Source organism: Platalea leucorodia (assembly GCF_965183815.1).
Source record: "Platalea leucorodia genome assembly, chromosome: 9".
Taxonomy (NCBI): Eukaryota; Metazoa; Chordata; class Aves; order Pelecaniformes; family Threskiornithidae; genus Platalea; species Platalea leucorodia.
Genome location: NC_138831.1, coordinates 26,013,896 through 26,041,433, shown reverse-complemented (window position 1 = coordinate 26,041,433; position 27,538 = coordinate 26,013,896). Strand labels below are relative to the sequence as shown.

The window sequence follows — 27,538 nt, the reverse complement described above, 5'->3', positions numbered from 1 at the left end:
AGCTGAACAGGTGCTGAAATTTTGTAATTAATTTCTTACTGACGATGCAGAAACACGAACAAAAATTTGAGTAGCTTTTAGTGCTAATTAATCTTCTGATGCATATTAACATATCCTGATTAGTTTAATGTTGATGAGACACATTGATAATTAAAATGAAGTTGCTAGGAGCAAAATAAGAAAATGTGGGATTTTCATGTAGTGGGAGGAGAATACCAGCATTGCGTTGGTACCATTTGAAAACTGTTGCAGAGGTAATTATAGCTTGTCTGTTACCTGGCCAGCTCTCCTGATGAGGAACGCTTTTCAGAATAAAATTGAGAGGCATATTTAAACTCAAATTGCAAGTCAATTTACACACAGCTCTTCAGAAAAGCTGCAGTCTGCACTTCTGAAGGCAAAACTGCCCTATACAGATTAAACTCCCCTAAATCATGAAATGGGGGGGAAGGGGCAGTGGGGCTGGAGGCTGGGGAGAGAGCGGGGCACTGAGCAAGAGACTCCTCATGCAGACAATTCCCCTCTGTGACCCTTGTCAACATGGGCAGGATGGGTGGCTTGATTAAAGCATTTTTCCTCATGTCCTTTGTTTTGCCTATTTTTGGTTTTGGTTTGGTTTGGGTTTTTTTGTTGTTGTTTTGGTTTGGTTTTTTTTTGTTTTTTTCCCCTGCATGGCACTTGGGTATGAGATTTTAAGAGCAGCTGGTCACTGACGAAAAAAGACAAGGTTGCTATTGAGTGTGGGAGGACGTAAGGGAGTATGAATACGTTGCCATATTGAATCAGAGCTGTCATCTCTTCAGTCTAGCATGTTTTTGCCAATGACCAGGATCTCAAAAAAGGCATTTGGAAGATGCAGAATAATGCCACGAGCTCAAAGTAGCAATCCCTAACGACTAGAAACCATCTTAAGCCCCAATGGCTGAACTTTAACAACTTTTCAAAAATGTCTTGACCTTTGCTTCTACACTTGCGTGTTGTTTCTGTGTTTTATGTGCAAAAATGGCCAATGTCATGCTGGTATTTTCAACCCATTGATCTCTTTCTACGTCCTGTAGCAATGTACTATGGTTTGTTCTTTATATTTTTACTGAAATACTTGTCTTTTCCTTTTTTATCTGTTAGGCATTTGGCAAAAGCAAATTTGTAGTTCACTCCAGAAATGCACATAACTCTCTTTCCAAGCTGGATATAAAATGTTAATTACTTTACCACAAATAGATGACTAACATCTTGACTTTCCTTCGGTTGAAGGATTTGTGGTTAAACACTCACTTGAAGCTAGCATTTCTTTTTCTTTTCCATTGCAGTGATAGTTCTATTTTCCTGATTTGTTTTCAGTTACAGATAACTGGCGGGACTGAAGAATTGATCTTTGACTTGTTTGCGGAATAAGCAGAGAAACATCCTCAAAATTCAAGATCAATAGCAAGAAATGTCTGCAGGAGACTTAGGATTTTTATATGCTGTTGATCTTCTCCAGAGCTTGTATACCAAACATTAATGCTGGCTGGGAATCTGTGATAAGCAGAGAGCATATAACTGTATCTGCTTTCATAGCTGCATATTTATGTGAATAAAGCAATTTGACCCCTCAAGATAGCAAAATAACCTACAATACAAAGAAGGTGGCTCAAACAGAGCTGTTTGGGGAACAAAGGAAGGTTGGACACTTCTGGGTTTAGGCTCTCTGTAGTGGGGAAAATTAAGTCTTGGCATCTAAAGTATATAATCTTGAAAACTGCAATACTGGAGTTTTGGCATGTCTAAAGCAAGCTGGAGCTTGTAGATGCTGGATGGTTGTGCTGTTTGTAATGCATGTCTATGAAGGTTTCTTGAAAAACCAGGACTGCTGGAGGTAGCACCCTATCCATCAGCAGGGATTGCTAGGGCCAGGCATCATTACTATCATGCAATTATAAAAGAAAGGAAATTAGATATTACATGTAAATATGAACTTTTATTAGTAGCAAAGGCATCCGTTTACCCAACATTTTGAAAAATGGTATGAATCCTAAAAGGACAGTGGTGTTTGTTATGTCCCCAGCAGTTTCAGGTGATTTAATTTGTGTGGCTCCTTCTGAGTCCATGATCCTAACCAGTAGGACTTTGGGTCAGGTGTTTTGTTTTCCAATCTGAGATAACTTGGGGACAATGCTAATGGTCTTTGACACAGTCTTGTTTTTCTATTAACTGCTTCTCTGTTGTTTCTGTCCAGCGTGGAGCATTGCAGCTGTAAAGCCAGTGCCTATCCTCTGCTCCCAGCATTATGCTCAGAATCTTATTTCCCCATTTCTTCCATACGTCTACAGATACGTAAGCAGCTGCAACCAGTGACACCTTTTACATCCTGTATTTGTAGTATTAGCAAACCCTTTGGCCCAGGCAACTGTAGTTTTGGACTGGCAATGCCACAGGCTTATTACTTTGGGCAGCAAATTGTTAAGAGGACACAAAGTGGCACATAGGTGCCTCTTTCGTTTATCCCATATGGAAGGTGGGCTATGCACACCCAGTTCTAACCAGGTCTATGATTGATTGATGCACAGGTCAAAGACTAGCTGGATGGCCATCATTTACCTTCTGGTACTGCTTCTTACTTGCTCTCTCCATTGTGGTGCTGTGGCATGCAACCTTTACTTGGGAGGCTTTTTGTAGCTAAATCCCACTGAAAAACCTGTGTTTGTAAACCAATGTATGTTTTTGAAGTGCGAGGTTTTGCATGGATTTCTGATTTTTAGTGACATTACCATATGATCGACCTCTGTCACTGGGATGCAGGGTCGCTTGCTTGCACATAGCCTTCTATCTTGGGAGTTTGAGTTTGGAGCCTGTAGCTGTCTCTGCCTGCAGAGCTGAGGACCTCTCAGCTGAGTTGAATTCTGCCTCTGCCCACCCGCTAATAACATTAAGCTCAAGTATTGCCACTTTGCTCTTTCTGATGTTCTTCTTGATTCAAATATTAATTGATATTTTCTGTGTTGGTATTTTTCAAGCTTTTTTTATCCTTAATTAGAAACAGCAGCTTAATTTTTAGGTCTATGAAATATCAGGAACAGAACTACACTGTACTTCAGTCTTTTTTTTTCCCCTTGCTGTCCCTTGGTGGGTGTATACAGCTTGATTGCCAGGAGCGTCCTGCTTCTCAACAGTGAACGCATGTTCTGTATAGTACTGCATGTACGTGACTGTGGAGCACCTAAGGATTTTGTGAATACTGTAATGAAAAAAAAAAAAAAACAACCCACCCCAAGACCAGAAAAGCCCACTCTCTCAAGGTCTGTTTTCACCAACTTGGAAATCTACGTGCTCCAAGGACTGCAAGCAAGGAGGACCTGTGTGCAGGGAAAAATTTGATGATTTACCTGAATTTTACCTTATCCCCCTTTTTCTTTCCCCTTGAACTGTTTTCATTTAAGGAAACAGAACTGGTGCACACTATGAAAATTTGGCAGCATAAGTGTCATTCACTGGAAGATGTGCTACTGTCCCTGTTCACCAAGGCATCTGTCCTTCTCTCTACCTGCAGTTGGAGAGGAAAATTTTAGAAACACTAAAAATTTTTGTGTTTATTGAACAAAGGTTTGACATTCTTGGCAGGCTGAGGAAGAGAGGTGTCATAACGTCCCTGAATGTTGCACAGAAGGAGGGTATATTAAAATAGAGAGCTTTGTCTCGCAAGCTCCAGTATTAACCTGTCCAGGAGATGATGGGGTGGTGCATGGGAAGCCCCCCCGTAGCTGTTTTTCAGTCAGGTGATGCAACTTGAGCAGTGTTAAAGCCACTTTGAGGTTGAAAATATCCTTGGCTAGCATTCATTTAAGGGTTAAAAGCAATTTACTGTTATATGTAGGGTTTCTTATGTGCCCTTGTTAGGACTTTTGTAGACTAAGAAGGATATGTTCAAATTTGCAATGCTTTCACTTCACTTTTTGTATATGTAAATGCAAATTTTAAGCTATTACAGAGTAGACGTTAAAATCACTAATAGTTTTTTAATGTTTTTTTTTTCCCCTCCTGCTGCTGCTGAGATGGCTGTTTAGTAACTCCTGACCGACTGGGGTGAGCAATCAGTATGTGAGAGGGTTTTTTTTTTTTTAAAGAATAAGCTGTGTACTTACTTCAGCTTGTGATGAAACAGCGGACAGCTTGTTTCAAAAAGGACTAAGTGATCCTTTATTGTCTTGTGTATGATGAGGCATTAGCAAGCTCAGCGGGCTTGTCTCCGAATGATAACCAATGCCCAGTACTTGGCTCTAGGCTATGTATAAACTGGTTAAACAAGTGCCTGCATCTCTTTGAAAATCTGACCTTGGTTTCTGATGCATGTTTTAGAATATGGTAGGTTTTTCTTTTATTAATTCTCAACTGTTTCTATAATAGCAACCAAAGAATGTGCGATAAGCTGACCAAAGGGAAAAAAAAAAAGGTATATTTTTCTTTAAAAAGAATATTTTGGGTTGTGTTCAGGCTGAAGAATTACACCAGCAAAACATTTTTGTGGGGGGGGGGGAAAAATATATATATAGAAGTTTTTCATGTTTGTTACAAGCTGAAGTACGTTGTTTGTTAGTTTGTTTTTAATCTGAAGGAATGAAATTTTGCTGTTACTAGGATGACACATACTGTCCAGAAGTTGATTTGTATTGTGGAGCCCTGAACCCCTTCAAGATTTTCCTCAGTCTTTCTTAATCCTTCAGGTATAAGCAGTTGTCTTTCCCTGCTCCCCTGGTTCTTTAAATGGAGAACATTTTAGTTCCATTTTAGATGACAAATTAATTTGTAAGCAACTTATCTTATGAAGCTCCTTCACTGAAATGTTTTTGTTGCTTTCTGTTTTCTTGGGTGTGTTCTTTCATGGCACAGGAACCTCCCCATCGTTTTGACCAAGTAAAAGGGAGATGTTATTTCTGCTGTTTGTTCCTCTGTAAAATCTCTTGAGGGTGTGCATGACTCTCCTTGTCGGTGCATCTCCTTTAAGCAGCTCTGAGGCTTTTTCTTTGCCTTTCTATTCTTGCTCTGGTTCAGGGTGTGCCTCGACTTGCACAGATCTCGGCAGACCTTCAGGGACACCAGCTTTTTGCGGAAGTCAGTAGAGGATTTGAGTGCGTACTGGTTTTGCTCTCCCCAGCATCACTTTTTTTTTTTCTGATAGTGGCATCCTAGTATTTTGTGCTATGCTAAACTGACTAGCCTCCATGAACCTCTTGTTTTCAGCAGTCTAGTTCAGGAAGTCCCAGAAAATATGGAAGCATAACCAGCATACTTTGGGTGAATTTCGTGATTTTTAGGACCTGCTTCTGGCTAAGTAGAGGTCTGCAGTGACAGATCAAAGAAGGAGGCAAACAAAGCAGCAATGTTCTGAATTTCCACAAGGCCTAGAGTCTTGCTTTTGAGCATGACTGAGATCAATTTTTGCATCTCCTGTATCACAGTGGCTATTCTGAGAGAAGCACAGTATTTGAAACTCTCCAAGAAGTGTGTGTCGGAGATTCTTCACATTTCATGTGATCAGTGAACATCTGCACGTGAAGGAACTTTTTCAAAAAGGTTAGGTTTAAAATCTTAACAATCTTGTTAAGAACTACTTGGTACCTTAACAAGTATGCTAATCTTCAAGGAATCAGGAATAACTTTCTTCTCAAAGCTTGGAGTTTTATATGAAAGTCTCTTTCAGTGTCATGGGTTTCGTGCAAAAACTATCTACTCACCTATAAGATCACTGAGATCTGATTCCTCCTGCAAAATACACAGATGAATCTGTGTAATCATCAAATCTAGAGGAAACTTCACCTTTTACTGAGTCTGTCTTTTAGAAATTGGTACTTTAAACCCAGTTTAAATGCAGTTTGATCCAGGGCTTCATTTGAAGTGAGCTGGTTTTGACCATTTTATGTAACATCTCAGTTATTGGATGAGTCTGCCTCATCTGTTTGCTGTCCAAATTCCTTTTCCCATTCGTAATTACTGTGGAGAATTTTGAATTCTTGAAATTTAAGACATCATTGGATGAATATTAAACTTGTAGAAATCTCCTTGATTTTTAGCAATTAGATTTTCTGGGCTGTTTAAGAATATGATAGCATATATTTTCTAATTGCTTTGAGTCTGCTGATGTAAGTAATGCTGCAATCACAAAAGTTGATTTAATAGCATTTTGGTTGATGATACTTATTCTGGTAAACCTTCACCAGCTCATTATGGTAAAATTCCCATTGGCTTCAGAAGTGCCATAATGAGCTTTTGGGCAGGACTCCCTAGTGTATTTGGGGGAGGAGGGCTGAAGGACCACATGTACTGGTATGGCTGATAAGGGATGGTAGCTTGACAAGAGAAAACTTGTCAGGGTTTCAGTTGATCTGCAGCTTCACAGCAGCTGTGGCAGCAGGTTATTAGCAATAACTGATAATTAGTATCTGAATAATTTGGTGCATTTCTCAGGGCTCGGTGTGTGCTCCTTGCTACCTTGCTGGATGTGCTGCCCTCGCACCATGTAACTGCGAGCACCTTGGCTGGGAAGTGTTTCATGTTCACTTAGTCCAGAGGTAAATGACTATACAGAATTCGAAGTTGTGTGTGTTTAGCGTGGGGATTGGTTTTGGTTAGTTTCAGATAGTGTTAAAACCAAAGGAGGGCTTTCCATCTGTCTCTCATGCAGCCTTTTGAAGAGATAGATGGAAGCAAGTCATACCTTTGTCTAGCAGTGTTTTCCAGTGTACCGATGACTGCATCTAGCTGAGCAAATACCAAGATAGCATTTTGGTCCATGAATGCTTCAAATTTGCTTTTGACCTGACCTTGGGAAATCTGGAAGAAGGGAACTTTGAAGGAGAGGTGGTGGGGTAGCCTTGTATGTTAGAGAATGTTTTGATTGTCTAGAACTTAAGGATGGTGACGACAGGGTTGAGTGTTTATGGGTAAGAATCGGGGGGAAAGCCAACAAGGCAGATACCATGGTGGGACTCTGTTATAGATCACCCAACCAGGATGAAGAGGCAGATGAAGTATTCTATAAGCAGCTGGGAGAAGTCTCACAATTGCTAGCCCTTGTTCTCGTGGGGAACTTCAACTTACCAGATGCCTGCTGGAAATACAATACAGCAGAGAGGAAATGGTCTAGGAGGTTCCTGGAGTGTGTGGAAGATAACTTCCTGACACAGCTGGTGAGGGAGCCAACTAGGGAAGGCGCTCTGCTGGACCTCGTTTGTGAACAGAGGACTTATGGGTGATGTGATGGTTGGAGGTTGTCTTGGGCATAGCGATCATGAAATGATAGAGTTTTCAGTTCTCGGAGAAGTAAGGAGGGGGGTCAGCAGAATTTCTACCTTGGACTTTTCGGAGGGCAGACTTTGGCCTGTTCAGGAGCCTGGTTGACAGAGTCCCTTGGGAGGCAGTCCTGAAGGGCAAAGGAGTCCAGGAAGGCTGGACATTCTTCAAGAAGGAAATCTTACAAAGGCACAGGAGCAGGCTGTCCCCATGTGCCAAAAGACGAGCTGGCAGGGAAGAAGACCGGCCTGGCTGAACAGAGAGCTTCAGCTAGAACTCAGGAATAAAAGGAGAGTTTATGACCTTTGGAAGAAGGGGCAGGCAACTCAGGAGGACTACAAGGATGTTGTGAGGTTATGCAGGGACAAAATTAGAAGAGCCAAAGCCCGACTAGAACTTAATTTGGCTACTGTGGTAAAAGACAGTAAAAAATGTTTCTACAAATACATTAACAACAAAAGGAGGGCTAAGGAGAATCTCCATCCTTTATTGGATGCGGGGGGGAACATAGTGACAGAGGGCATGGAAGAGGCTGAGGCTTAATGCCTTCTTTGCCTCAGTCTTTAATAGTCAGACCAGTTGTTCTCAGGGTACCGAGCCCCCTGAGCTGGAAGACAGGGACAAGGAGCTTATGAATAAGCATAATCCAAGGGGAAAGGGTTACTGACCTGCTACAGCACTTTGACACACACAAGTTTGCGGGGCCAGGTGGGATCCAGCCAAGAGTACTGAGGGAGCTGGCAGAGGTGCTCACTAAGCCACTTTCCATCGTCTATTAGCAGTCCTGGCTAACCGGGGAGGTCCCACATGACTGGAGGTTAGCAAATATGACACCCATCTACAAGAAGGGCCAGAAGGAGGATCTGGGGAACTACAGGCCTGTTAGTTTGATGTCGGTGCCAGGGAAGGTTACGGAGCAGATCATCCTGAGTGCCATCACACAGCACATACAGGACAACCAGGTGATCAGGCCCAGTCAGCATGGGTTTATGAAAGGGAGGTCCTGCTTGACTAACCTGATCTCCTTCTATGACAAGGTGACCCGATGGTGGATGAGGGGAAGGCTGTGGATGTTGTCTACCCCGACTTTAGTAAGGCCTTTGGCACCGTTTCCCACAGCATTCTCCTGGAGAAACTGGCTGCTCATGGCTTGGACGAGTGTGCTCTTTGCTGGGTAAAAAACTGGCTGATGGCCAGGCCCAAAGAGTGGTGGTGAATGGAGTTAAATCCAGTTGGTGGCCGGTCACAAATGGTGTTCCCTAGGGCTCAGTATTGGGGCCAGTTCTGTTTAATATCTTGACAAGGGGATTGCGTGCACTCTGAGTGAGTTTGCAGAGAACACCAAGCTGGGTGGGAGCGTTGATCTGTTCGAGGGTTGGAAGGCGCTACAGAGGGATCTGGACAGGCTGGATTGATGGGCTGAGGCCGACTGTATGAGGTTCAACAAGGCTCAGTGCTGGGTCCTGCACTTTGGTCACAACAACCCCATGCAACACTCCAGGCTGGGGGAACAGTGGCTGGAGAGCTGCCTGGCAGAAAAGGACCTGGGGGTGTTGGTTGACAGTCACCTGAACGTGAGCCAGCAGTGTGCCCGGGTGACCAAGAGGGCCAATGGCATCCTGGCTTGCACAAAAAATAGTGTGGCCAGCAGGACTAGGGAAGTGATCATCCCCCTGTACTCGGCATTGGTGAGGCCACACCTCGAGTACTGTGTTCCGTTTTGGGCCCCTCACTACAAGAAGGACCTTGAGGTGCTGGAGCGTGTCCAAAGAACGGTAACGAAGCTGGTGAAGGGTCTAGAGCACAAGTCTTATGAGGAGTGGCTGAGGGAGCTGAGGTTGTTTCGTTTGGAGAAGAGGAGGCTGAGGGGAGACTTTATTGCTCTCTACAACTACCTGAAAGGAGGTTGTAGCAAGGTGGGGGTCGGTCTCTTTTCCCAAGTAACAAGTGATAGGACAAGAGGAAACGGCCTCAAGTTGCACCACGGGAGGTTTAGGTTGGGTATTAGGAAAAACTTCTTTACTGTAAAGGTAGTCAAGCATTGGAACAGGCTGCCCAGGGAAGTGGTTGAGTCTCCATCCCTGGAGGTATTTAAAAGATGTGTAGATGTGGTGCTTAGGGACATGGTTTAGTGGTGGATTTGGCAGTGTTAGGTTAACGGTTGGACTCGATGATCTTAAAGGTCTTTTCCCACCTAAAAGATTCTATGATTCTATGATTAGTGTCTTGTTGCAATTCCTCGAGGCAGCTGTTCAGCAGAACGTGATGCTTTGCAGCCCTCGCATCTAGCAAGGTGTGTGCAAATGAGTTTTGAGAAAGTCATTTATTTTGTGAAGAGATGATACTCCAAAGAGTATTATTCTGATACAACTGTTCAGTTTTGTTCCCTATTTTGCTGCCTTATTAGATAGAAATAGAGGTTTTGGAATAGGAGGAAGAGCAGAGTAACTTTGCATTCTATTTTTGTGTTTTATATAATGTTTAGCAAAAGTCGATGGGTAGATGCCGGACCTTGGGGGTATATGAAGGTTTATGGGTTTCATGCATATCAGTAAAAAGACAGTTTTCCTTTTAATAGCTTGATTTAAAACAGGCCTGGGCTGTAGCCATGGAAGGTAATTGCATTGCCCTGTGATTTTGCACAATTTTGTTAAAGTTAAATTTCCTGTTCCACACAGGCTGTTGCAATTATGAAAATGGCTTGTCACATGAATGTATGCGGTTGTTTCTAAGTATGTATAAGAGAGATAATGAAGCTTGGTTAGAATGGAGGTGCTTTTTAAGTGTTCCTGTATAAATCCACCCAGATGGAGTTGTTCCAGGCTGCCTGTCCTGATGACCATGTCTGTTAAGAAGGTTTCTTTTGTTCGGTGTAGTGTCAGTGTCCATTTATTCATGGTTCTGTACCCAGCTTCCTGACCCCAAACAGTAATACTGTCAAGCTAATGGTAGGGTCTCTGCTGAAACTTCACAAGCTTGCTGATTGAGAGCAAATAACAGCCTTGCTGTGCAGAAATAACTGGAGTCCACAAAGAATAGCAGCATCTTTTGGTAGGAGTGATCCATGAGCTTGTTTCCACAGTTGGTGTATGTGAGTTGACATCTGCGATTCCCCTTTGGTTGGATTAGTCTTGCCATCTGGGACAAGCTGTAGTAAAAGGCAGTTTCTGAAAAGGGACTCTGACTGTCTTAGGACATGGAAAAAAATGTTCAAACATAAAAGTGGTGATAGCTTACTGAACTTCACCTCGCCTTCACCAGGGAATAGAGGGGTGTGATGGAAGTCTCTAAAAACAATGAATGATTGACAGGGGATCATGCCATAACAACACACCTTCATGTCTCTGAAGAAAAACATGTTCTCTTTTATGTAAATGTGGGAAACTTGTAAATAAACTGTCATGTAAGATTATAGTTTAAAATACAGAATTTATTGCTGTAGGATTTTTTTGAGGCCAAAAATGCATAAAACCATGAAAAATAAGGGGATATTTTACATAGGTAACTAAAGGTTAATAGGTCTTCCAAATTTACATTAAGCATTCTGTTTCAAGGCTTAAGGCAATACCCAGCTCTGGGAGATTATGGGGTTTCTTGCACCTTTCCGTGAAGCATCTGGCATTAGCCTCTGTAGAAGACAGGATATTGGATTAAAAAATAAAAGCCCAGTCTCATCTGCTGTGCCAGTTTCTGTGTTTATATACTTGCTGTCAATAGTGGCTTCTGCAAAATGATGACATTCTCTTCTCAGTTGTTAAAGAAACTCAAGGCCTAGCATCTGCATTGAAAGTTATAAGAGCAAATTAGTCATTATTCTCAAGAATTTCTCCCTTAGCGGTATTACAGAGTTCCTCAATTGAATCATGCTTGGACTCTGCTGTCTGGCTGATCAGATGTGGCTTTGAGTATCCTGAGCTGCAATGTGCTCTGCATTGGCATCCTGCTACCAAGCAAACAGTGCCACTTCACTTGGCAAATGGATGCCCAGAGTCCCATTTTCTGTCAGAGATTTGCAATAAATGCAGGTCTATAAAAGGTGGATCTTAATTCTTTATGGAAAAAAGATAGTGTATTTGAGAAGCTTGCATGGTTTTTACTATCCCTTTAACATTTATGTAGATCTTAGGTATTAGGGTTTTAAGCTGCTTTGTTGAAACTCATGTGACAAGCACTTGCACAGATGGTGCTTTACTTTCTGTCTGAAATGTGACGCTTTTTAATTTCCCTTGGGTCATCTCAGTGAATCTGGCTAGAATTTCTTCAATGGATATTTGTCTCCTGTATCACTGAGTTGCTTATCTGAAATAAAATTTAGTATGATAGGAGCAATATAGGGGTGTCTTTAACTGTAGGCAGAGCTAGCACATTCAATCATCTGTTTCAGCCTTGGTATATTCAATAATTACTGTACTATTAATGCATCTGGTCTAATATACAGAAGTAATAAAACACTGAAATCTGCTTCTCTTCAAAGCAGATTTTTTTTCTCCACTGACAGTATATTTCTGAAGAGCTAGCAAAAGATGATTAATTGAAAATATAATGCATGACTAGACAAGGAGTTTTATGAGATGCTGATTTGTCCTTGACCTGGCTTAATGCCTGGTATTAATGTTGGCTATGAAGACCTGCTGTAGGGACACTGGCATCCCAAAACATGCTGTGGCACCTGAAAGCTCCAAATACATCTTGGGTTGGCTTGTGGTGCATGCACATGCAGCAGTTAAAAGATAGCATTCATTAATATCATTGACTTCGGTCCATCTGCCAGGCTGTGTGTTTACAAATACATACCTACTTAAATTTTAAACTCTGCTTTATAACATCTATTAGTGAAAGCCACTGATGGGTTTCTTAAACGCTACAGTCCAGCAGCTGGAGTGTCTGTATGGGCTGCTTGCTTGTGTGTTGGAGAACACTGCTGCTAGGAGCACCACTTGGTAGAGTTTCAAGCAAAATGAAAACCCACAAAAAGAAGCAGGAGGAGGTAAAAAATGAGAATGACAGGTCTAAACAAAGGCATCCTATGCTGGAGAGGTTAGATCTCTGACCTGCCTCTAAGTCCCTTTGCTGGCATGCTGCTAGAGATGACGTCTCCAAGATTAGGCAGCAGAGCTGGTTGGGTGAGTGTCTGCTGACCTACTTCAGGCAGAATGACCCACGTTAGCTTAACCTTGTTAGAGAGTAGCCCTGCTAACCTCACTCACTTATGGCTGCAGTGAGTTAGCAGGTTTGAGGGGGCAGTAATCTCCAGTAATGAGCAGCTGAGGGTGGTGGTATGTTTCTTTGGTATAGCTGGATCAGGAAGAGTAAGTGTGCTCCCAGCCTAAGAAATGGAACAGGCTGTTAATACTAAATCTGTTTTCAGTGATTCAGTTTTTGCAGAAGTGAGGCTGACCCAACTATAGAAAATATGTGCATACAGAGGTGTCTGGTCATCTTGCAGTCGTCTTGTTGAAAACCAAAGTCTTGCTTTAACAGCAAACTCAAATCAATACACTGTTGTTCCCTCCCACAAGGGTTGAGGTTCTATGTGAGTATCCTGTGCATCACAAAACATTGTTTGGGTGCTGCGTGTTACTTTCAAGAGCCCTGTGTTGGCCCCGTGATAGCATTTAAAGGTCTGATCCCAGAAGAGGAGGGCGTAGGAAAAGGTTGCATTATTTTGCATCAAAGAAATACGAGGTTAAATAGTTCCAACTATTTAAAATGGAAGTTACTTATGCAAAATTCTGGATTTACTAATAAAAGATTTCTTTTTCTGACTGTCGTAGGCTTTTGGGCAGGCCCATACCAACCACAAGAAGGTAGCAGCAGATGGAGAGAGCAGAGAGGAGACCTTGATTCAGGAATCGGCTACCAAGGAAGAGTACTACATGAAGAAGGTTATGGAGTTGCAGACAGAACTGAAGCAGCTCAGAAACGTCCTTGCCAACACCCAGTCTGAAAATGAACGCCTTAATTCTGTTGCCCAGGAACTGAAAGAGGTGAGTGAAGGTGCATAGTGCGCACCACAGCTTGTATTGTGGCTATGTTTTCTTGTGCTGTGTAACCAAAGTAAGGAAGATTCTTGAGCTGATTGATATCTGCTTAATACTGGCAGATGCTAAGATGGGTTGTCTCTCTGAGACTTCAGCAAGGTGTTATATCCAGCCAAAGCTGTAATTCAACAGTAAAATAAATGCAGCTTTCTGATCCCATCCACTGAACTAGCCTGTTGTGGCCACAATGGTTCTGACCCAATACAAATTCATTCTGCCTTGTTCACATACCTACTGGTTCTGCAGTAACGACTGTATTGTGTCCCAGTTCATTTGACAGACACATGACTTGCATGTCTGGGCCACACTGGTGCTGTGAGTACTGCACATCAGTACCTTCAGTCTGAGAACTGCTGCCTTAAAAAGCAGAGGAATCTGTTTAGTCCAAGCACAGAGATGCTTTGCGTGTACTTCTGCCTTGCTCCCAATACAGATTTTCTTGCTGGAAAATATTTGGGGCATAATTTCTCCTTTTATCACTTTTTGCACCCTAACTTCTAAGGATGTGGGAGCATAACAAAACACTGAATTGCACAAAAGGAGCAATAGTAAAGTTTATAGCCTTGTGTTTTCTCTCATGAAAGTGATGGCTTTTACTTTTTCATAGCTTGCTTAACTTAGTACCTCAAAGCACCTTTGACCTTTTATTGTTTTAGTATTGAAACTGCCTACTTCTGAGGGGAAATAATAGCTGAAAAATTGACTTTAAAAGTTTAGTTACTTACAAAATCTGTAGCTCAGCAGGAATATCTGTGGCAGTGATGCAGAAAAGATTGCTTAGAGGGCTCAAACCATTGCTTAAATTTAGACTGGGTAAAAGTGACAGAGACTGTAAACCACAGATGAATGTGGTAAACAATCCGCAATTATTACTCATGAGCTTTCTTGCACCTTCCTTTGAAGAGTTGGGTACTAGTCTCTTCTCGTCCTGAGATAATTGACTGGCCTCTCCTGCCAGGAGAGGAGGTTATCTAAGAGTCCACGTCTTGATCTCAACATACTCTACATGACCACAGCTGAAAATCAGAAGTGTCTGATTTAACTTCTTTAGGACATAGTAACAAATATCTGGATAATATTTGGTGGTAAAATTCATGAGGAAATGTGCATTACTTCTGTGGAGCTGTGGGGGTTCAATAGTACCTCTCTTTGGGGTACAACAGAGAAGGAGATTTGTAGGGCAAACTGTCAGAGGTGATCAAACAGGCCAGTCAAGCTCTCCTTTAATTTCATGGATCCTGGCTGTGGGATAACAGAGCTGGAATCAGGCCATGTGCTCTGCTTAGGCAAGGAACCAGTCCGTGCAAGCACACACAGAACTCTTGTCTATTTCCTAACGTTTAAGGACAGCTTAAAGGAAAAGCTCCCCACCCCAGAGCCAGCATTGTGTCTGTAACGGATTCCAAACGCCGCTCAAAAGCGTGCTGATCAGCAGATTTCAATCCAGCTCCCTGCATCACTGCAGCTGAAGGTGATGTTTCCTTCTAGATACTGCCGTGTTTCAGCCACCATTGCTTGGAGCTGCATTTTGCTTTACACAACCCTCGGATGAGTTGTCATTTTGCACAGTTTTAGGGTGTGGGTTTTTTTTCTTGTGCTTTGTCCTTCCACCTCACCCATGCACCCTTGTGCGCAAACATGCTTGTGTGAGATGAGCCCCAGTGAGAACTGCACAGTGCAGGAAAAGGGAAAGTGGGTGACATCAGGTTTCTTGTGAAGATTTTCATTTTTTTTTTTTAAAGACTTTTTTTTTTTTAAAGCTCTTTTCTGCTGAATGGGGGAAGATGCATTTAGTTACTTGAGTAGAAATAAAAGCTGATGATAATTAACTGGATGTGATGGATTTTAAACTTTGAATGGAAACAGAACTCAGTTAAAGAAAAATAAAAATCAAAACTTAATGTGATAAATAACTGGAACCTTGCAGTTAGGGGTTTCTCTGGCTGTCGCTTTGTGTCATCTCAGTGGATGTGTTCTCTTTTCCTTCCCTTTTTTAGCCTAGCTGTTTCTTCTGCTGCTGGTAAACTGCAGTGGGGTGAAGAGGAGAAAAAGAAATGGCATGAAAGCTTTAGTGTTTAAAATGAAAACATCTGGGCCAATTGCCCATGTGTGCCTTGGGATTCTTTTTCTCTGAAGAAGCCTACTTGTGTATTGCATTTTGGTTTGAATTGCCTTGTAATTACTGGTAGGGAGCAGTGAGGCAGGGTGTGTGAACAGATATCAGCACTGGCCTGCAAAAAAGCCAAGTCAACATGACCATCTCAAGGGACTTGGCTTTTCTCTTGTACTATGCATCAGAAAGTGGCAGAAGTTCAAATAGTTGCTATTTCACCGTTTTTGTCCAGGTAAGTGGAAACAGGAGGATACGCACAGGCCTCCTGTGATGATTTATAGATCTAATAATAGCAAATTTAATTTGAAAGTGTTGTGTGAGAGAAATCAAGGAGAGCATGTTGTGGCTGTTGTAAGCTAGTGAGCAAGATAAGTAGTGTGGTTTTCCCCATTCCCTGTGCTTAGCTTTAGACTGCCTCATGGTAAAAGTTTTATGTTGATATTAGTCCAAGGAGACTCTGTGCTGTGAAGAATGCTGCTGTAGTCTGAAAGTGTTGAGGATGAAGGTGGAATATGATCTACTGTTTTATACCACAGAGACATAGTGGAAATTCCTTCCTTCATTTTTTCTGACTGCTGATGAAAGAAAAACTACTGTGGCTCTTCTCCATCTTTTTGTAGAAAATGTTTGTAGGCAGATCTAGTCTTTATAGTGTGTATTTTGGAAGTCCTGTATGATTGCCTATCAAGAGAATGACTTGGAAGATGTCTGAGGGAACAGGAAACTTTGCTTCCATTTCAACTGTTCTGGAGTTGATCCAGCTAAGAGGAAGGATATGGAAAATGCTTGATTGTGTGTCCTGTGGCCAGGCAGAGGGCTCCTCCTGTGAAAACAAAAAGGAAGTTTAAAAGAAAAAAAAAAAAAAAGAAAAAAAAGTCAGGAAATCAACTGAGGCTGAATCTCTGCTTTATTTTTAAGGGAGATTTGCTTGTCAGGGCTGGCTGCAAAAGTTTTTATCTGCTGTTTTGTAGTTATCTGATAGGATACAGAATTTTACTGTTGCTGGGGCTTTTTTGAAAAAAATCTGTTCAGGCCTTAGTAGTGGCACAAGGAGAGTGGTCGAGGGCATCAGGCAGCAGCTCCTCTTGAGATGCTGGTGGGTTGAGATCAGATGTTGACCCGCATTGGTTGGAAGCGCATTCAAGACGGCGCATTTAAGATGCCGTCATTCCTTTCATGTCTTCTCAGGACATTTGCACAGAAGCAGTAAGTTGTTTTTGGAAGAAGAGGAGTAACATTCAGTACATCTGGAGTTGCTGTAGCAGACACAAGTGGTTTTGACAGTTTCTGTTGAATTATCTAACTTTGGCCTGTTGAGACACGCCGACAGGGTGGTTACCGATTATGAGTTTTACTGCTGTCATTAGCTAGCTCAGCAGCTTCTGTATCCTGGAAGAGTCACTGGAAGGAGTAATTGCTCCTGAGTAATTGCTAATTGCCATTCCTTTTTAATCTTCTTTCATCTCTCCTGTGTTTTAGTGGCACCAAAACAGATTTCATAGGGTGATTTGGCTGTGAAGTCATGAGGTAGCCATGCCCAGTATAGAGAAGCTGAAAAATAAATGAGCGATTCTTTCCCAGGAAACTAAAAAGTGTTCTGATTATGTAAACTAAAGAAGGAAATATATTTTAAGGTGTGTATTGTATACGTTAAGAAAAATAGCTGACATGACATGGTACAATATAATATGTATTAAATAGCATGTTTTAAAAAAAAAACACGAGTTATCAGCAACATATGAGTAATTTTATTCTTCCAAGGCTATAAAATGGAAGCTGTCTCTCTGAGGTTTATTCTGAAGAAACTTTATTGTTCTGCATTATTGTCTAATAGGCTTTATCAAGAAAGTGTGTGTCGGTCTGAAGGATAATGAACACCATGCAGTTACCTGGCCCTGCTATGCGCAGGGGACTCTCTTCCTCCTTTTTTCTGTTGATAATGCTGGGATTTTTAGGTCTATGTTGAACACAGACACCATTGTTTATCCTGGTTTTTTTGTTTGTTTGTTTTTAACCCTAGAGAAAAGGGATACCTAGCACATAGACCTGTATAAAGATCTGTCAGTTTTATCCCTCCATCTTATTCTCTTACCTCACATTGGAGGGAATTGGTCATGAGTTTGTTTTTCCAGAGTCTCAAGTGACTCTAAGAACCCTCATGCTATAGTCAAATCCTGTAAATAATTTCCTTAACCAAGTTTACAGCTTATGAAGCTCACCCATACTCTCAGAGTAAACCTAAAAAACTAACCAATCAGCCCTGTCATCTTTATTCTTCAGTGAAGACCTAGAACTTGGTCTCTGGTTGCGAGTAGCTGAATGCTTCACTGAAGGACACACAGATGATTGCCAGCACTCTGATTAGAACAGCTTCAAGTGGAAGCTGATCTTCAGTCACTGGAAACATAAGATGCACTGTATTAGATCGGGCCACTTTGGCCATGACTGCCTTACACGTGCAGTAACACAATTGCTTGCAGTCATCTCTCCGTATCCTTGGATGTAGCAATATTACAGCTGCTTGTATCAGCTTTCTGGGCCTTGCAGTTAGAATATGTGAACAGAGGTAGAAGAGACATTGCTGGGAAGCCTGGGGCACAGCCTGTTCACAATACGTGACTGTTTTAATTGCTAGCAAGGGTTTATTTTTCAGAGCCAGTGTTTTCACTATGGAAGGCCAATAAGTTGTTGGTTAGACGTGACCCTGTCTGCTCAGAGCGATGATGGCTGACAATTCTTCTATAAATACACAGTAATCTGATTGCTGAAGTTCTCCAGGTTTCCTTAACATTGTCAGTGAAGGAATAGTATTCCTAAAGTTAGTGATTACACTTCTCTTTCCCACTAGGATTTATAGCTAAGATGGTGAATAGTCCTTTGTGTTGCTTTCTGTTTCTCCCTCTTGAGCACACTGGTGACCCATACTGGAAAATGCACAACAGATCTCCCCTGCAGCCAAGGAAAGAATGCCTCCATGTTCTGCATTCCCTAAAAGCTGTATCAGCAGCCATGCTTAAAGAAGGCGTAGGTTTTATTATAGCAGAGAATAGGTGGAAACAACATTTTATTGTGCTCTAAATTACAGACTGAGCACTACTGGTAAGTGGCCAAAAGTGTGTTCAAGTAGTTTATTACAATGTATTCTAGATTTGAAGTCCTATGGTTCATGTAGTCTGACATGTATTTCTGTATCAAATCAAAAAGGCTCTTTCTTCCCTTTTTAAATAAATGGAGGAGGGGAGGATGCATTTTTGATGCAACAGACGGTTGGAGACTCATGGAGGCAGAATGAGTTGAGAAGGAAACTCTTCATGGTCACCAAAGAAACAGGAGCAGGGTTGTTGATCTAGAGAAAAAGGTGAGAAGAAAATGGGGAGTTGGGGTTGGATGTTGACAAAGATCAAGGAGTGAGCTCCTTTTCTTTAAGGAGCTGAAACAAAAAAGTCATCTCTTCATTGCAGAATATGGTGAGCTTTCCTAGAAAGCCTCTGTAGCAGGGCTTTGTGGGTGGCTCTATGCTTCAGCCTTGTATACCCAATGAAGCTGCCATAGTGCTGGTATAAGTACCAGTGCAATCCAGAGGTGGCCAGAGCGGGAGAGGTGGATGCAGAGGCAGGTAGACTAATTATACAGTCAAGTTGCTGGGAAAAAAAATACAAGCAAGCAGAATTGTGTAAGAGAGCTGAGCACTTTGCATAGATTTTTATAAAACCAGATTGTGGGATGGTGAATCATGGAGAAAAGGATATTTTGTTTAAAAAATAAGAAAAATAAAAAGCACAGCGTTTCCCCTGCTCTGCCTGGTGAGTTGCAAAGTGTGACCTTCTGAGGGTCGCTCTGCTCAGTCACGTTGTGAATGTCCAGCCCGCAGGAGTGGCTGCAGAGTTGCACATCACTTAATACCGTTCCCATATGTTGCACGGGAAAGGCTACAGGAGGTAGGTGCATTTGTACATTGTCTTTTTTGCCTGAAAGCTTGTAGAAATCGATGTGTTTATCAGCACTGAATTTGGGAGTAAGGCAGCAGTGTGACACAGCTTTCAGTGTAACACTCTGGGGATAAGGATGGTTCTCCCCCATTTCTCCTTGTTCAAGGATCCCATAGCAACCCTTAACTTCTAATGGAAAAGCCTCTGAGCACAAAGGCTTTTGCAGAGCTGATTACCTGTGGATTGTTAGGTCCCTTCTGGGACCAGATGTAATGCTCAAATAATACCCCACAGCAGTGTATAGAAGATACTCCTTGGTTTGTTACTGTTTTTTTTTGAACTGTGCATACAGAAGCATAATGCATATTTAAATAATGCTAAAACACACTGAATGAGTTGTCTGAAGTAAGCAGTGTGGCTAGAAATCTGCTGCTAGACGTGCTCCAAATGTGAAAGTGGCTGTTTGTGGATTGGTAAAGCTCCATTTCTAAAAGCAAAGCAGCGATGAACCTGTTACTTCAACGCACCGAGCCCATCACATTTAGTGTGCAGGACTGGATTTCTTGTCCTCTAATATGCTGAAAGAATTAGAAGGGGTGTGAATATTTTTGGTTTATTTAAAAAAAAAAAAAAAACAACCAACCAACCAAACCCCAAACAAACAAAAAAAAACCCCACACAACCAAAAACCAACAAACCTGTCTTTTGTCCAGTGCAGGAAGTTCAAAATCAGTGATAACAGTATGATAGCAGCACACTGCTGTGTGCTGGCTCAGCACGTTACAGATGGCTGCAGATGGCAGCTGTTTGCTTCTCACCTTTTTATTTCATTGAAGTTGATTTTTATACCAACAGCTTCCTTTTTTTTTTTTTAAAAGAATGATGAGATCTGAGTATTTTTACAAGAAGGAAGTACTGCATGTTATTTGTATCCATTTGAAACATAATAAAAATCCATTCCAAAGAAGACGAATTGTTGTGGAAATTCAGTTGATGTGCTTTGCACGTATTCAAGGAGGCATCTGCTCATGATTTCTCTATTGTTGTTGTGCACTGATATATTCAGAGGAAAGATGTTAACAGCAGCGTTTCTCTTGCTGTAATGGCTGCTGCCTAGAAACTCAGTGTCCAAAAATGAATTAATACTGAAAATGGGGGCATTGAAAGTCATGATTTAAACACTGTGCATTTTCAGATTTTAAAGAAATATTACAATAAATGCTTGTTCTTTTGACATTATAAAACTCTAAATATGATTCTCAAAGTTTAGTTAGCAGTTAAGATTCCATGATACTCTATTGTTTGGGAATTAACCTAGTAGCATGTTTGCTGGGGAACTTTTCATTGTTCTGTTATAATTAAATTGCTGAGTGCCTATCGGTGCTGCAGTAATAGCAGGATGAGTCTCTCTCTTTAGTCATGGCTCCTCGCGACCTTCATTATGACCTTTAGTCTGCCCAGGGTTTCTGACTAGCATGAGCAGTGGAGGGAGAAAATCCCTTGTATGCAGCAGTAGTCTTCTACCAAATGTAAAATCAATATTGCACGATTGAAAGAGTAGCTGGAAACACTCTAATCGGTGAAACAATGGCTTGAAGTTACTTTGCAAACTGTTAACTAAAGAGGTTTGGGGGTTGTCCGTCCCATCCCTCCCCAACTCCTAGCCCCACCCCCCCGAGCTGAGTGAAAACTTCCCCTTTGCTGATAGTGTGATTTTAGGATGCAGAAGGAGGGAGATTGCTTTGTTTCGCTTGTGCTTGGCACTGTTTCAATTAAAGGAGGTGACCCTTGGCAGTCTATCCAAGCAAGATTTGTTTGGGTCAGATTGGCATTTTTTGAAAATAGGAAAGAGCATGTACTACAGTATGCCTCAAAGCAGTACTATAATATGCTTGGGGAAAAAAGTTCCTTTGTTTCACCTAGTAGCTCTATGCTGACAGACTGACTCAGAACTGTACCCTGAGATTCATTTTCAAGTCACATACAGTAGGTTTTAAGAACATGGCTTGTGACAAAACATTGCCCAGGCACAAAGAGCCAGCTGGGGGATGTGCCTGTCGTATCAGAAATAAAGTTGCTGTGCTGTTGCTGCGTTTGTGACTGTATCAAAATCCATTCTTTTCTTTTACCCTATGTTTTGGTTTTCAGGTTTAGTTTTGATGTACTTTACTGACATTCTTCTTTATCCTTTCTTCTTTTTTTTTAGGTGAAATAAGTTTGGGGTGGTAATATATCACGTCTCCCTCTTCAGCTCCTCATAAATGCCCACTGGACCAGCTGCAGATGAAGGAGAGGGTCCCCATTTTTTTAATTGACATTGCTTAGAATCCTCTCCCTTTATTTCATTAGTGAGTGTAGGTAACTTATTAACCCCTGCTACTTCTTAGCATTTGATTGCCTAAAGGGAGGTGTCTGCTGCTCTAAAAGTTGAGCAGGTGAGAGAAACGCAGTGTAGCTGGCTTCCCTGAACCAAAGCTACTTATCCTCTGTGTGTTAGACTGGTACCGGTCTGAGCTGTTCCCAATGTAGCCAGGACTGAAGGGGAAATACTGAACAGAATAACCAGATATTGAGTAATCGTATGCAATGAAATCCAAGCTGCTTCTGCATGGGGTAGCTTAGGTGTGGAAGCAGGAAAGGTATCCTTGTTTTTTCTTATCTGGGTTATCCTGACCCTCCATTGCTGCAGAGATTGAAAAGACGACTGTTTTCAACTTGATAAATAACTGGTTTGGATTTGGTTTTCAAGAATATCTAAGGAAGTTCATGGTGTTACAGTTGTGTGGCCAATATGAAAACAGCCAGCAGCTCTAGGAGCGATATTTGTTGGGACAGCTTATGGCTAACTATCAATGTAGATGGTCATGTCAGCACAGGCACTGACAACTGCTTCCAAGAATTGGATGAGACCACCTCTACTGTCATGGTATTTTGTCCTAAAATGCAGAATCTAGAATGGAGACTTGCCCTTTTTGTGTCTTAATGATGGCGGTGTATGTTTTGGTGGTTATTCTAACAGAGCTGTTTGAGCTTCACGATGTCTCAGCCATTTGAGTTCACGGGAACTTGGACAATAGCTCTTGTGGGAGGAAAAACTAGCATGGGGTCAATGAATACAGCTTTTTTCATGACAAAGGGACTCTTCTGTTCTGCTGCTGCCAGTTTGGCCTACCTGTAGATTTTTATACAGTATAATTTTAGTGTGATTTATCAAAACAAATAATAATGATGAAAATAATCCTCTTTTTTTATAAAAAGAGGGCAGTGTGTTACTCTAATATGGCCAAAGATTGAGATGTATTTTTTTTTTTTCTTGCTTTATGGAAACATAGGTCAGTGGCCTTATAACAGGCACAGAGCATGCACTTTGAGTGTGAGTGGACAAAACACTATCTTGCTAATTACTGGTACACATCAGGGTACCGTATTCTGTGCGGAGAACTTGGCTGCTCCCTACAAAGTGTGTCCTGCAAGGAAGAGGCTGCTGTGGTGTAAATACATTCAGAACAACAGACCCTGTGGTGTTTTTGGCTTTTCAAAGCCTCTTGTAGCTGTAAGATAAGAGTTGAGAGACAAAGGAAATCTCTGGAAACAGCATTTAGTCATTGTTTGATGAAGATCCAATTGCTGTGTCCTCACATCTGTTTGTTTCTGTAGAATACAAGCTAGGTGTAACTCGCTGTCTGAAGTACAACTGTGAAAAGGGAAGGATATTTTACCATTTACTCATAGTATGTATGAAGGAATTGTATTAGGTCATCAGAAAGTTATTAAGTCTGTCCTGCTAAGTGGTAAACAAGGCTGCTGAAAGAAAATCCAAGCTGCTTGGGTCCTGTTCCTGTTGTAAACTACAGTTTGTCTGTTGGAAAACAGAAGCACGGGCTGTGATAAGGCAACAGCTGGGGTTATACCCATACTGATCTCCCTCTACTCCATCCTTGCTTTCCATCCCTCTTCACTTGATCCTGTTCTCTCACCAGAGATTCTGCCTCTATTTTAATCGAAGTTATACACAGCAACTTCATTAAAAAAATTTGCACTAGAGACACATGGAATTCCTGCAGTCTGTGTGCAAGTTGGTGTGTTGCATGTGAAGCATTACTAGAAAATGTTGCTGCTAGATTCGAAAACAACAATTTTGAATTGGGAATGCTGAGTGATCCCGGTTTGGCAGCCTGAAGTGTGCTAGAACCTGACTACGCTGGTGTTAGGAGCTGTTCCTGCAGCCAAACAGATGAAGACCCTGGCTGAAGTTGGCTGTTTGTGTGAGTGAAGACTGTAGGAGTATGCCATTAGCAGATCCTGCTCAGGAAGAAGAAGAGTTAAGATGTTTTTTGTCCAGAATCACAGTGTAGAGCTTACTGCATCCATCAGTTGCATGGTTTCCTACAGCTGATGAGTGCTCGAGTTTTTCTGACCACTCCAGGCAGCAGAGGGAAGGCTGCCACTTCCAAACACATGGGTGGACCTGGCGGGCGTTCCTGTGAGTTGGACCAGGGATGGGCTTCACTTCATGACTTGTACCATGTACCTCCCATCCTTTGGAGCTGCCAGGCATCTTCTTCACCTCTGCTGTACTCCAGAAGGAGTACTATGCCTGTAAAGGGAAAATATATTTTTTTTTTATCTAGCCTCTGTAAGGCTTCCATATGATATTGTTTAACATTACAGCATTTTCCTTTATTCCATGGCATTTTCTATAAAGAAGTACCACTTCCATAATCTAAATGTAAGCAAAATTTTTCATATGCCTCTGCTACTTATAAAGTGGTATCATAGGTATCATTAATTTAGATAGATAACTCCTTTGGGATTTAGTTCATTAAAATTGTTTGAAGTAGTGATAGAGCTCTAAGCCAGTGGTTTTGAGATGATTGTATCTTGGTAGGATTGGGTAGTGTAAACTAAGAACTTTCCACATCCAGGAGGTGTGGCACCTTGTGAAAATAGGCCACTAATGCTGGGAGTATAAATTTAGACAAAGCTTTCATCTCATGCTTTACATAAAAATTAGTTATGGCCAAATGAAGTCAGTAGGAGATCTCTAATCTTTCATAGCTGTACTAACTTTGACATTTTGTCAATATTATTTTAATTGTAAATTCTTTTAAGTCTGACAGATTTGTGGTATCTAGTGCTGAAATCACATAAACTTGCTCCTGGCCTGCTGCTGCAGTATGCTAGTGTTACATCTGCCCAAGAAAGACTGTCACTGCTGGAAATGGTTAATTGAAACTTTAAAATAGGCCTTTAATATTAGAGTAAGAAATATGAGTAAGAAAATAAATGAGCCTTCAACAGACCTTGTAACAGAGGAGGGCAGGCTTTAATTAACAAGAGAAGCTTGTACTTATGATTATTGAAAATATGGGGCTTGTGGACATTTCTGATGAGGCAAACTTAACATGGATTTGCAAAGAGACATAACAGAGTAAAACCGCAGTTTTGGACTGCAGGCACGAAACAGAGCACAGTGTAGAATAGTTCTCTAATATCATTGAAGTGGGTGTTTTTTGGTCAATAATTATCACTGATTAACAGAAGGTTGTTAAAAACAAAAGTAACAAAAAAACCCCAAACCAAAACAAAAAACTTGACCAGGGACAAAAGCATTTAGAAGCGATCAGTGGGCTAGAAAAAGTAGTTTATGGAAATACTAAAACATGAGACTAGTTTCAGCTTGGTTAGGGACAAGTGAGACTGTTCAGGACATCAACTAGTGTGATGACAAGGAAAAGTTCGATGGCATTAGAAGGGATTCCCTGACACTTTCCTACCAGGGTTGCGGGCTCGTCACTGCTTCTGTCCCGAGGCTATTCTGTACCTGGGACCATCGGCAGCAACTGCTCTGCAAGACTTTCCCGGCTTGGCAGGGGTTGGGGCATGGGGTGTGTGGGTGCTGCAGGCTCACCCGCGGCCCAGCAGCCCCTTCAGCACCCATTCAGGGCCAGAGTTGGATCAGCTCACTGGGAGAATCATAGCATGTAGGTCCAGCAAACAGCGAATTGGCACCTCACCGAAAAAAGTCCCTGTTCTGATGAGTGCTGTTGTGGATGTATTGCAAGCCATATTCCAGCAGCATGATTGCTCTTGAGAGGTGGAGTGTCTTATAAAACCAGAGAAGTGGGCCAATTTCTAGGTAGGGAAGTTGGTCTGTTTTGAGTTTGATACCAAATTATTGCAGCGGATTGCATGTGTTTGACTCTCCTAAAATACCTGGTGCATTAGAGGAGTCTAGATTATATGCTTCAGTTGGGAAATGAAACCCTGAAAATTTTCAAGGCTCTGAAATCAATTTCAACAAATTCCTGTTTCAGAGTTTGCTTTGTGATCTGTTGTTTCTGTAACTCCTTAGAGCCACTATAGCTTTTCCAGGCAGAGCAATATCTCACTTGTAGGTTTTATTGCTGTTTTGTGTTAAGGAGTGCAGATAATAGGGGATGACTGATTTTGGTTATTAGCTTTTAATAAGCAATCTCAGTCTGAAATATAAAAAACTATGTTTCATGTCATTTTTCTTAAATGTGACTTAGAGCTACTAATTGAAATACATTTTTGGTACTACTTCATTCCCCTAAGTGTGGGCTGTAGACAAAACTCTTTATGCTTCTTATGTAAGTCTAGCTGGTTTATTGTTCGTTTTGTTTTCCTGGAAGCGTGCTTCATCCTTCCAGTCCCTTGCTAGTTTAAAGGGAGAATTACTGGAGTCAGAGCTTGAGTTCAGATACTCCTGAGGTATATCAGAGTTCAGCTGTCCCGCAGGGAACAACATCCCTGTGCCCTCCCAAACCTGGGGGAATGACGGGCAAGCTGTTGAATGCAGAGGGCTGTTGTCTCAGTTACTGAGCTCTTTTCTTCCTTCTCCTTTCAGCTTGAGGGAGGTTTGTTGAAACAACCTCAAGCTTGTTTCATTAGCATCTGAAAATACAAACACAGCACACGCAAACCCTTCAAAACCTGCTAGATGAGGCTGCAGGAAGGCAGTTTTCATGGGGTGCAGCGGTGAGTGAGGCTGCTGTTGAGCATCACCCATCTCTGCGGGTGGTTGCTTGGCGACACTTTGGATGGCAGTGATCCTTCTTAGAGCTGGGCTTGGCTCCACCAGCCCTTCTGGAGGTAAAAGAGAACAGCTACCTAAAAGTTTATTGGCAGGCCTTGGAAGGGTTAAATGTTTTCTTTGTGGCAGTGAAGGACATGGAAAGCTGCCAAGCATTTAAATTTTGAGATTTGAAAAGCAGCTGGAGTTTAACTGTTCTTAGCAAGCAATTCAGTGCAGGAAGGGGGAGACCGTAATAATAACGTTACACAGTGCCATTCATAACACTGTCGTTAAGTTTGGGTCAGCATTTTCCATCCAGACTCCCATGCTCGGCTGGAGCCGAGGTGCAGAGCTCAGGCCCACCAGCCGCCCTGGCGCTGCAGGACGACAAGCCCTGGTCTCCAAAGAAGTGTGGCTGAGAACGCATAGAGGGAGTGGGGTCCCTTCTTGTGCTCCTGGAGCTCAAAAATGGCTCAGTTTTATTAGTGATGAGATCACTATTTGGAAACGAGACCATTAACTGTAACTGACTTATTCTGGTTTTAAAATTGATTATTTTGGATGAATTTTAAAAGTTGTCCTCTGATCTCGGAGACTTATCAGTGCCCTCAGCTTTTGATCACAAGGTTCGTTCCAGTCCTCCCAGCTTCTTCTACACCATTGATCTGTTTGTTTCTGTGAAGACATCGCACCACTGCTGCTGCTGGCTGTATGGGCTTGCACCAGTACCAGACACCTTGTGTTTAGTGCCCAGTGGACTACAGGGCAAAGACCACCCATTTGGGTGGGCAGCTAAAGCCTGTGGGTCAGGGAAAGGTGTGTTTATCCTCGCCTGGCTTGTAAGCTTGCAGTTGGAGAGCATCGCTAGAGCAGGGCTGGATTCTTGTAGAAGGAACTTAAACAAGAGTAAGTGGTGTATTGCTTGTCCCAGCCATACGTGCACAGGTGTTAACCCTCCCCATGACAAAGAAAGGGTTCATAGGGTGTGCTTTGGATTTGACTCTGGATTGGATCAAATGTTTGAACAGATAGTTAGCAAACAACACATTAAGTAATAGGACGTACATATTGTAGCAAGACTTAATGCTGATTAAGTAGTTATCAGAGATTTAAATGGCTCCAGGGTATGCTGTAGTAACTGTGTCTCAGC

The 27,538-nt window shown here is 41.9% G+C and overlaps 1 protein-coding gene across 3 annotated transcripts in view; it reads left to right on the top strand.

The window, feature by feature from the left end:
- The window catches only part of BICD2 (BICD cargo adaptor 2), a 98,733-nt gene that overhangs the window by 40,314 nt on the left and 30,881 nt on the right, over positions 1-27,538 (top strand). For all 3 annotated transcript variants that reach the window (XM_082322247.1, XM_082322246.1, XM_082322245.1), the window contains exon 2: positions 13,041-13,253. In XM_082322247.1, coding sequence (XP_082178373.1) covers positions 13,041-13,253 — 213 coding nt within the window. The remainder of the gene's footprint in view (positions 1-13,040; positions 13,254-27,538) is intronic.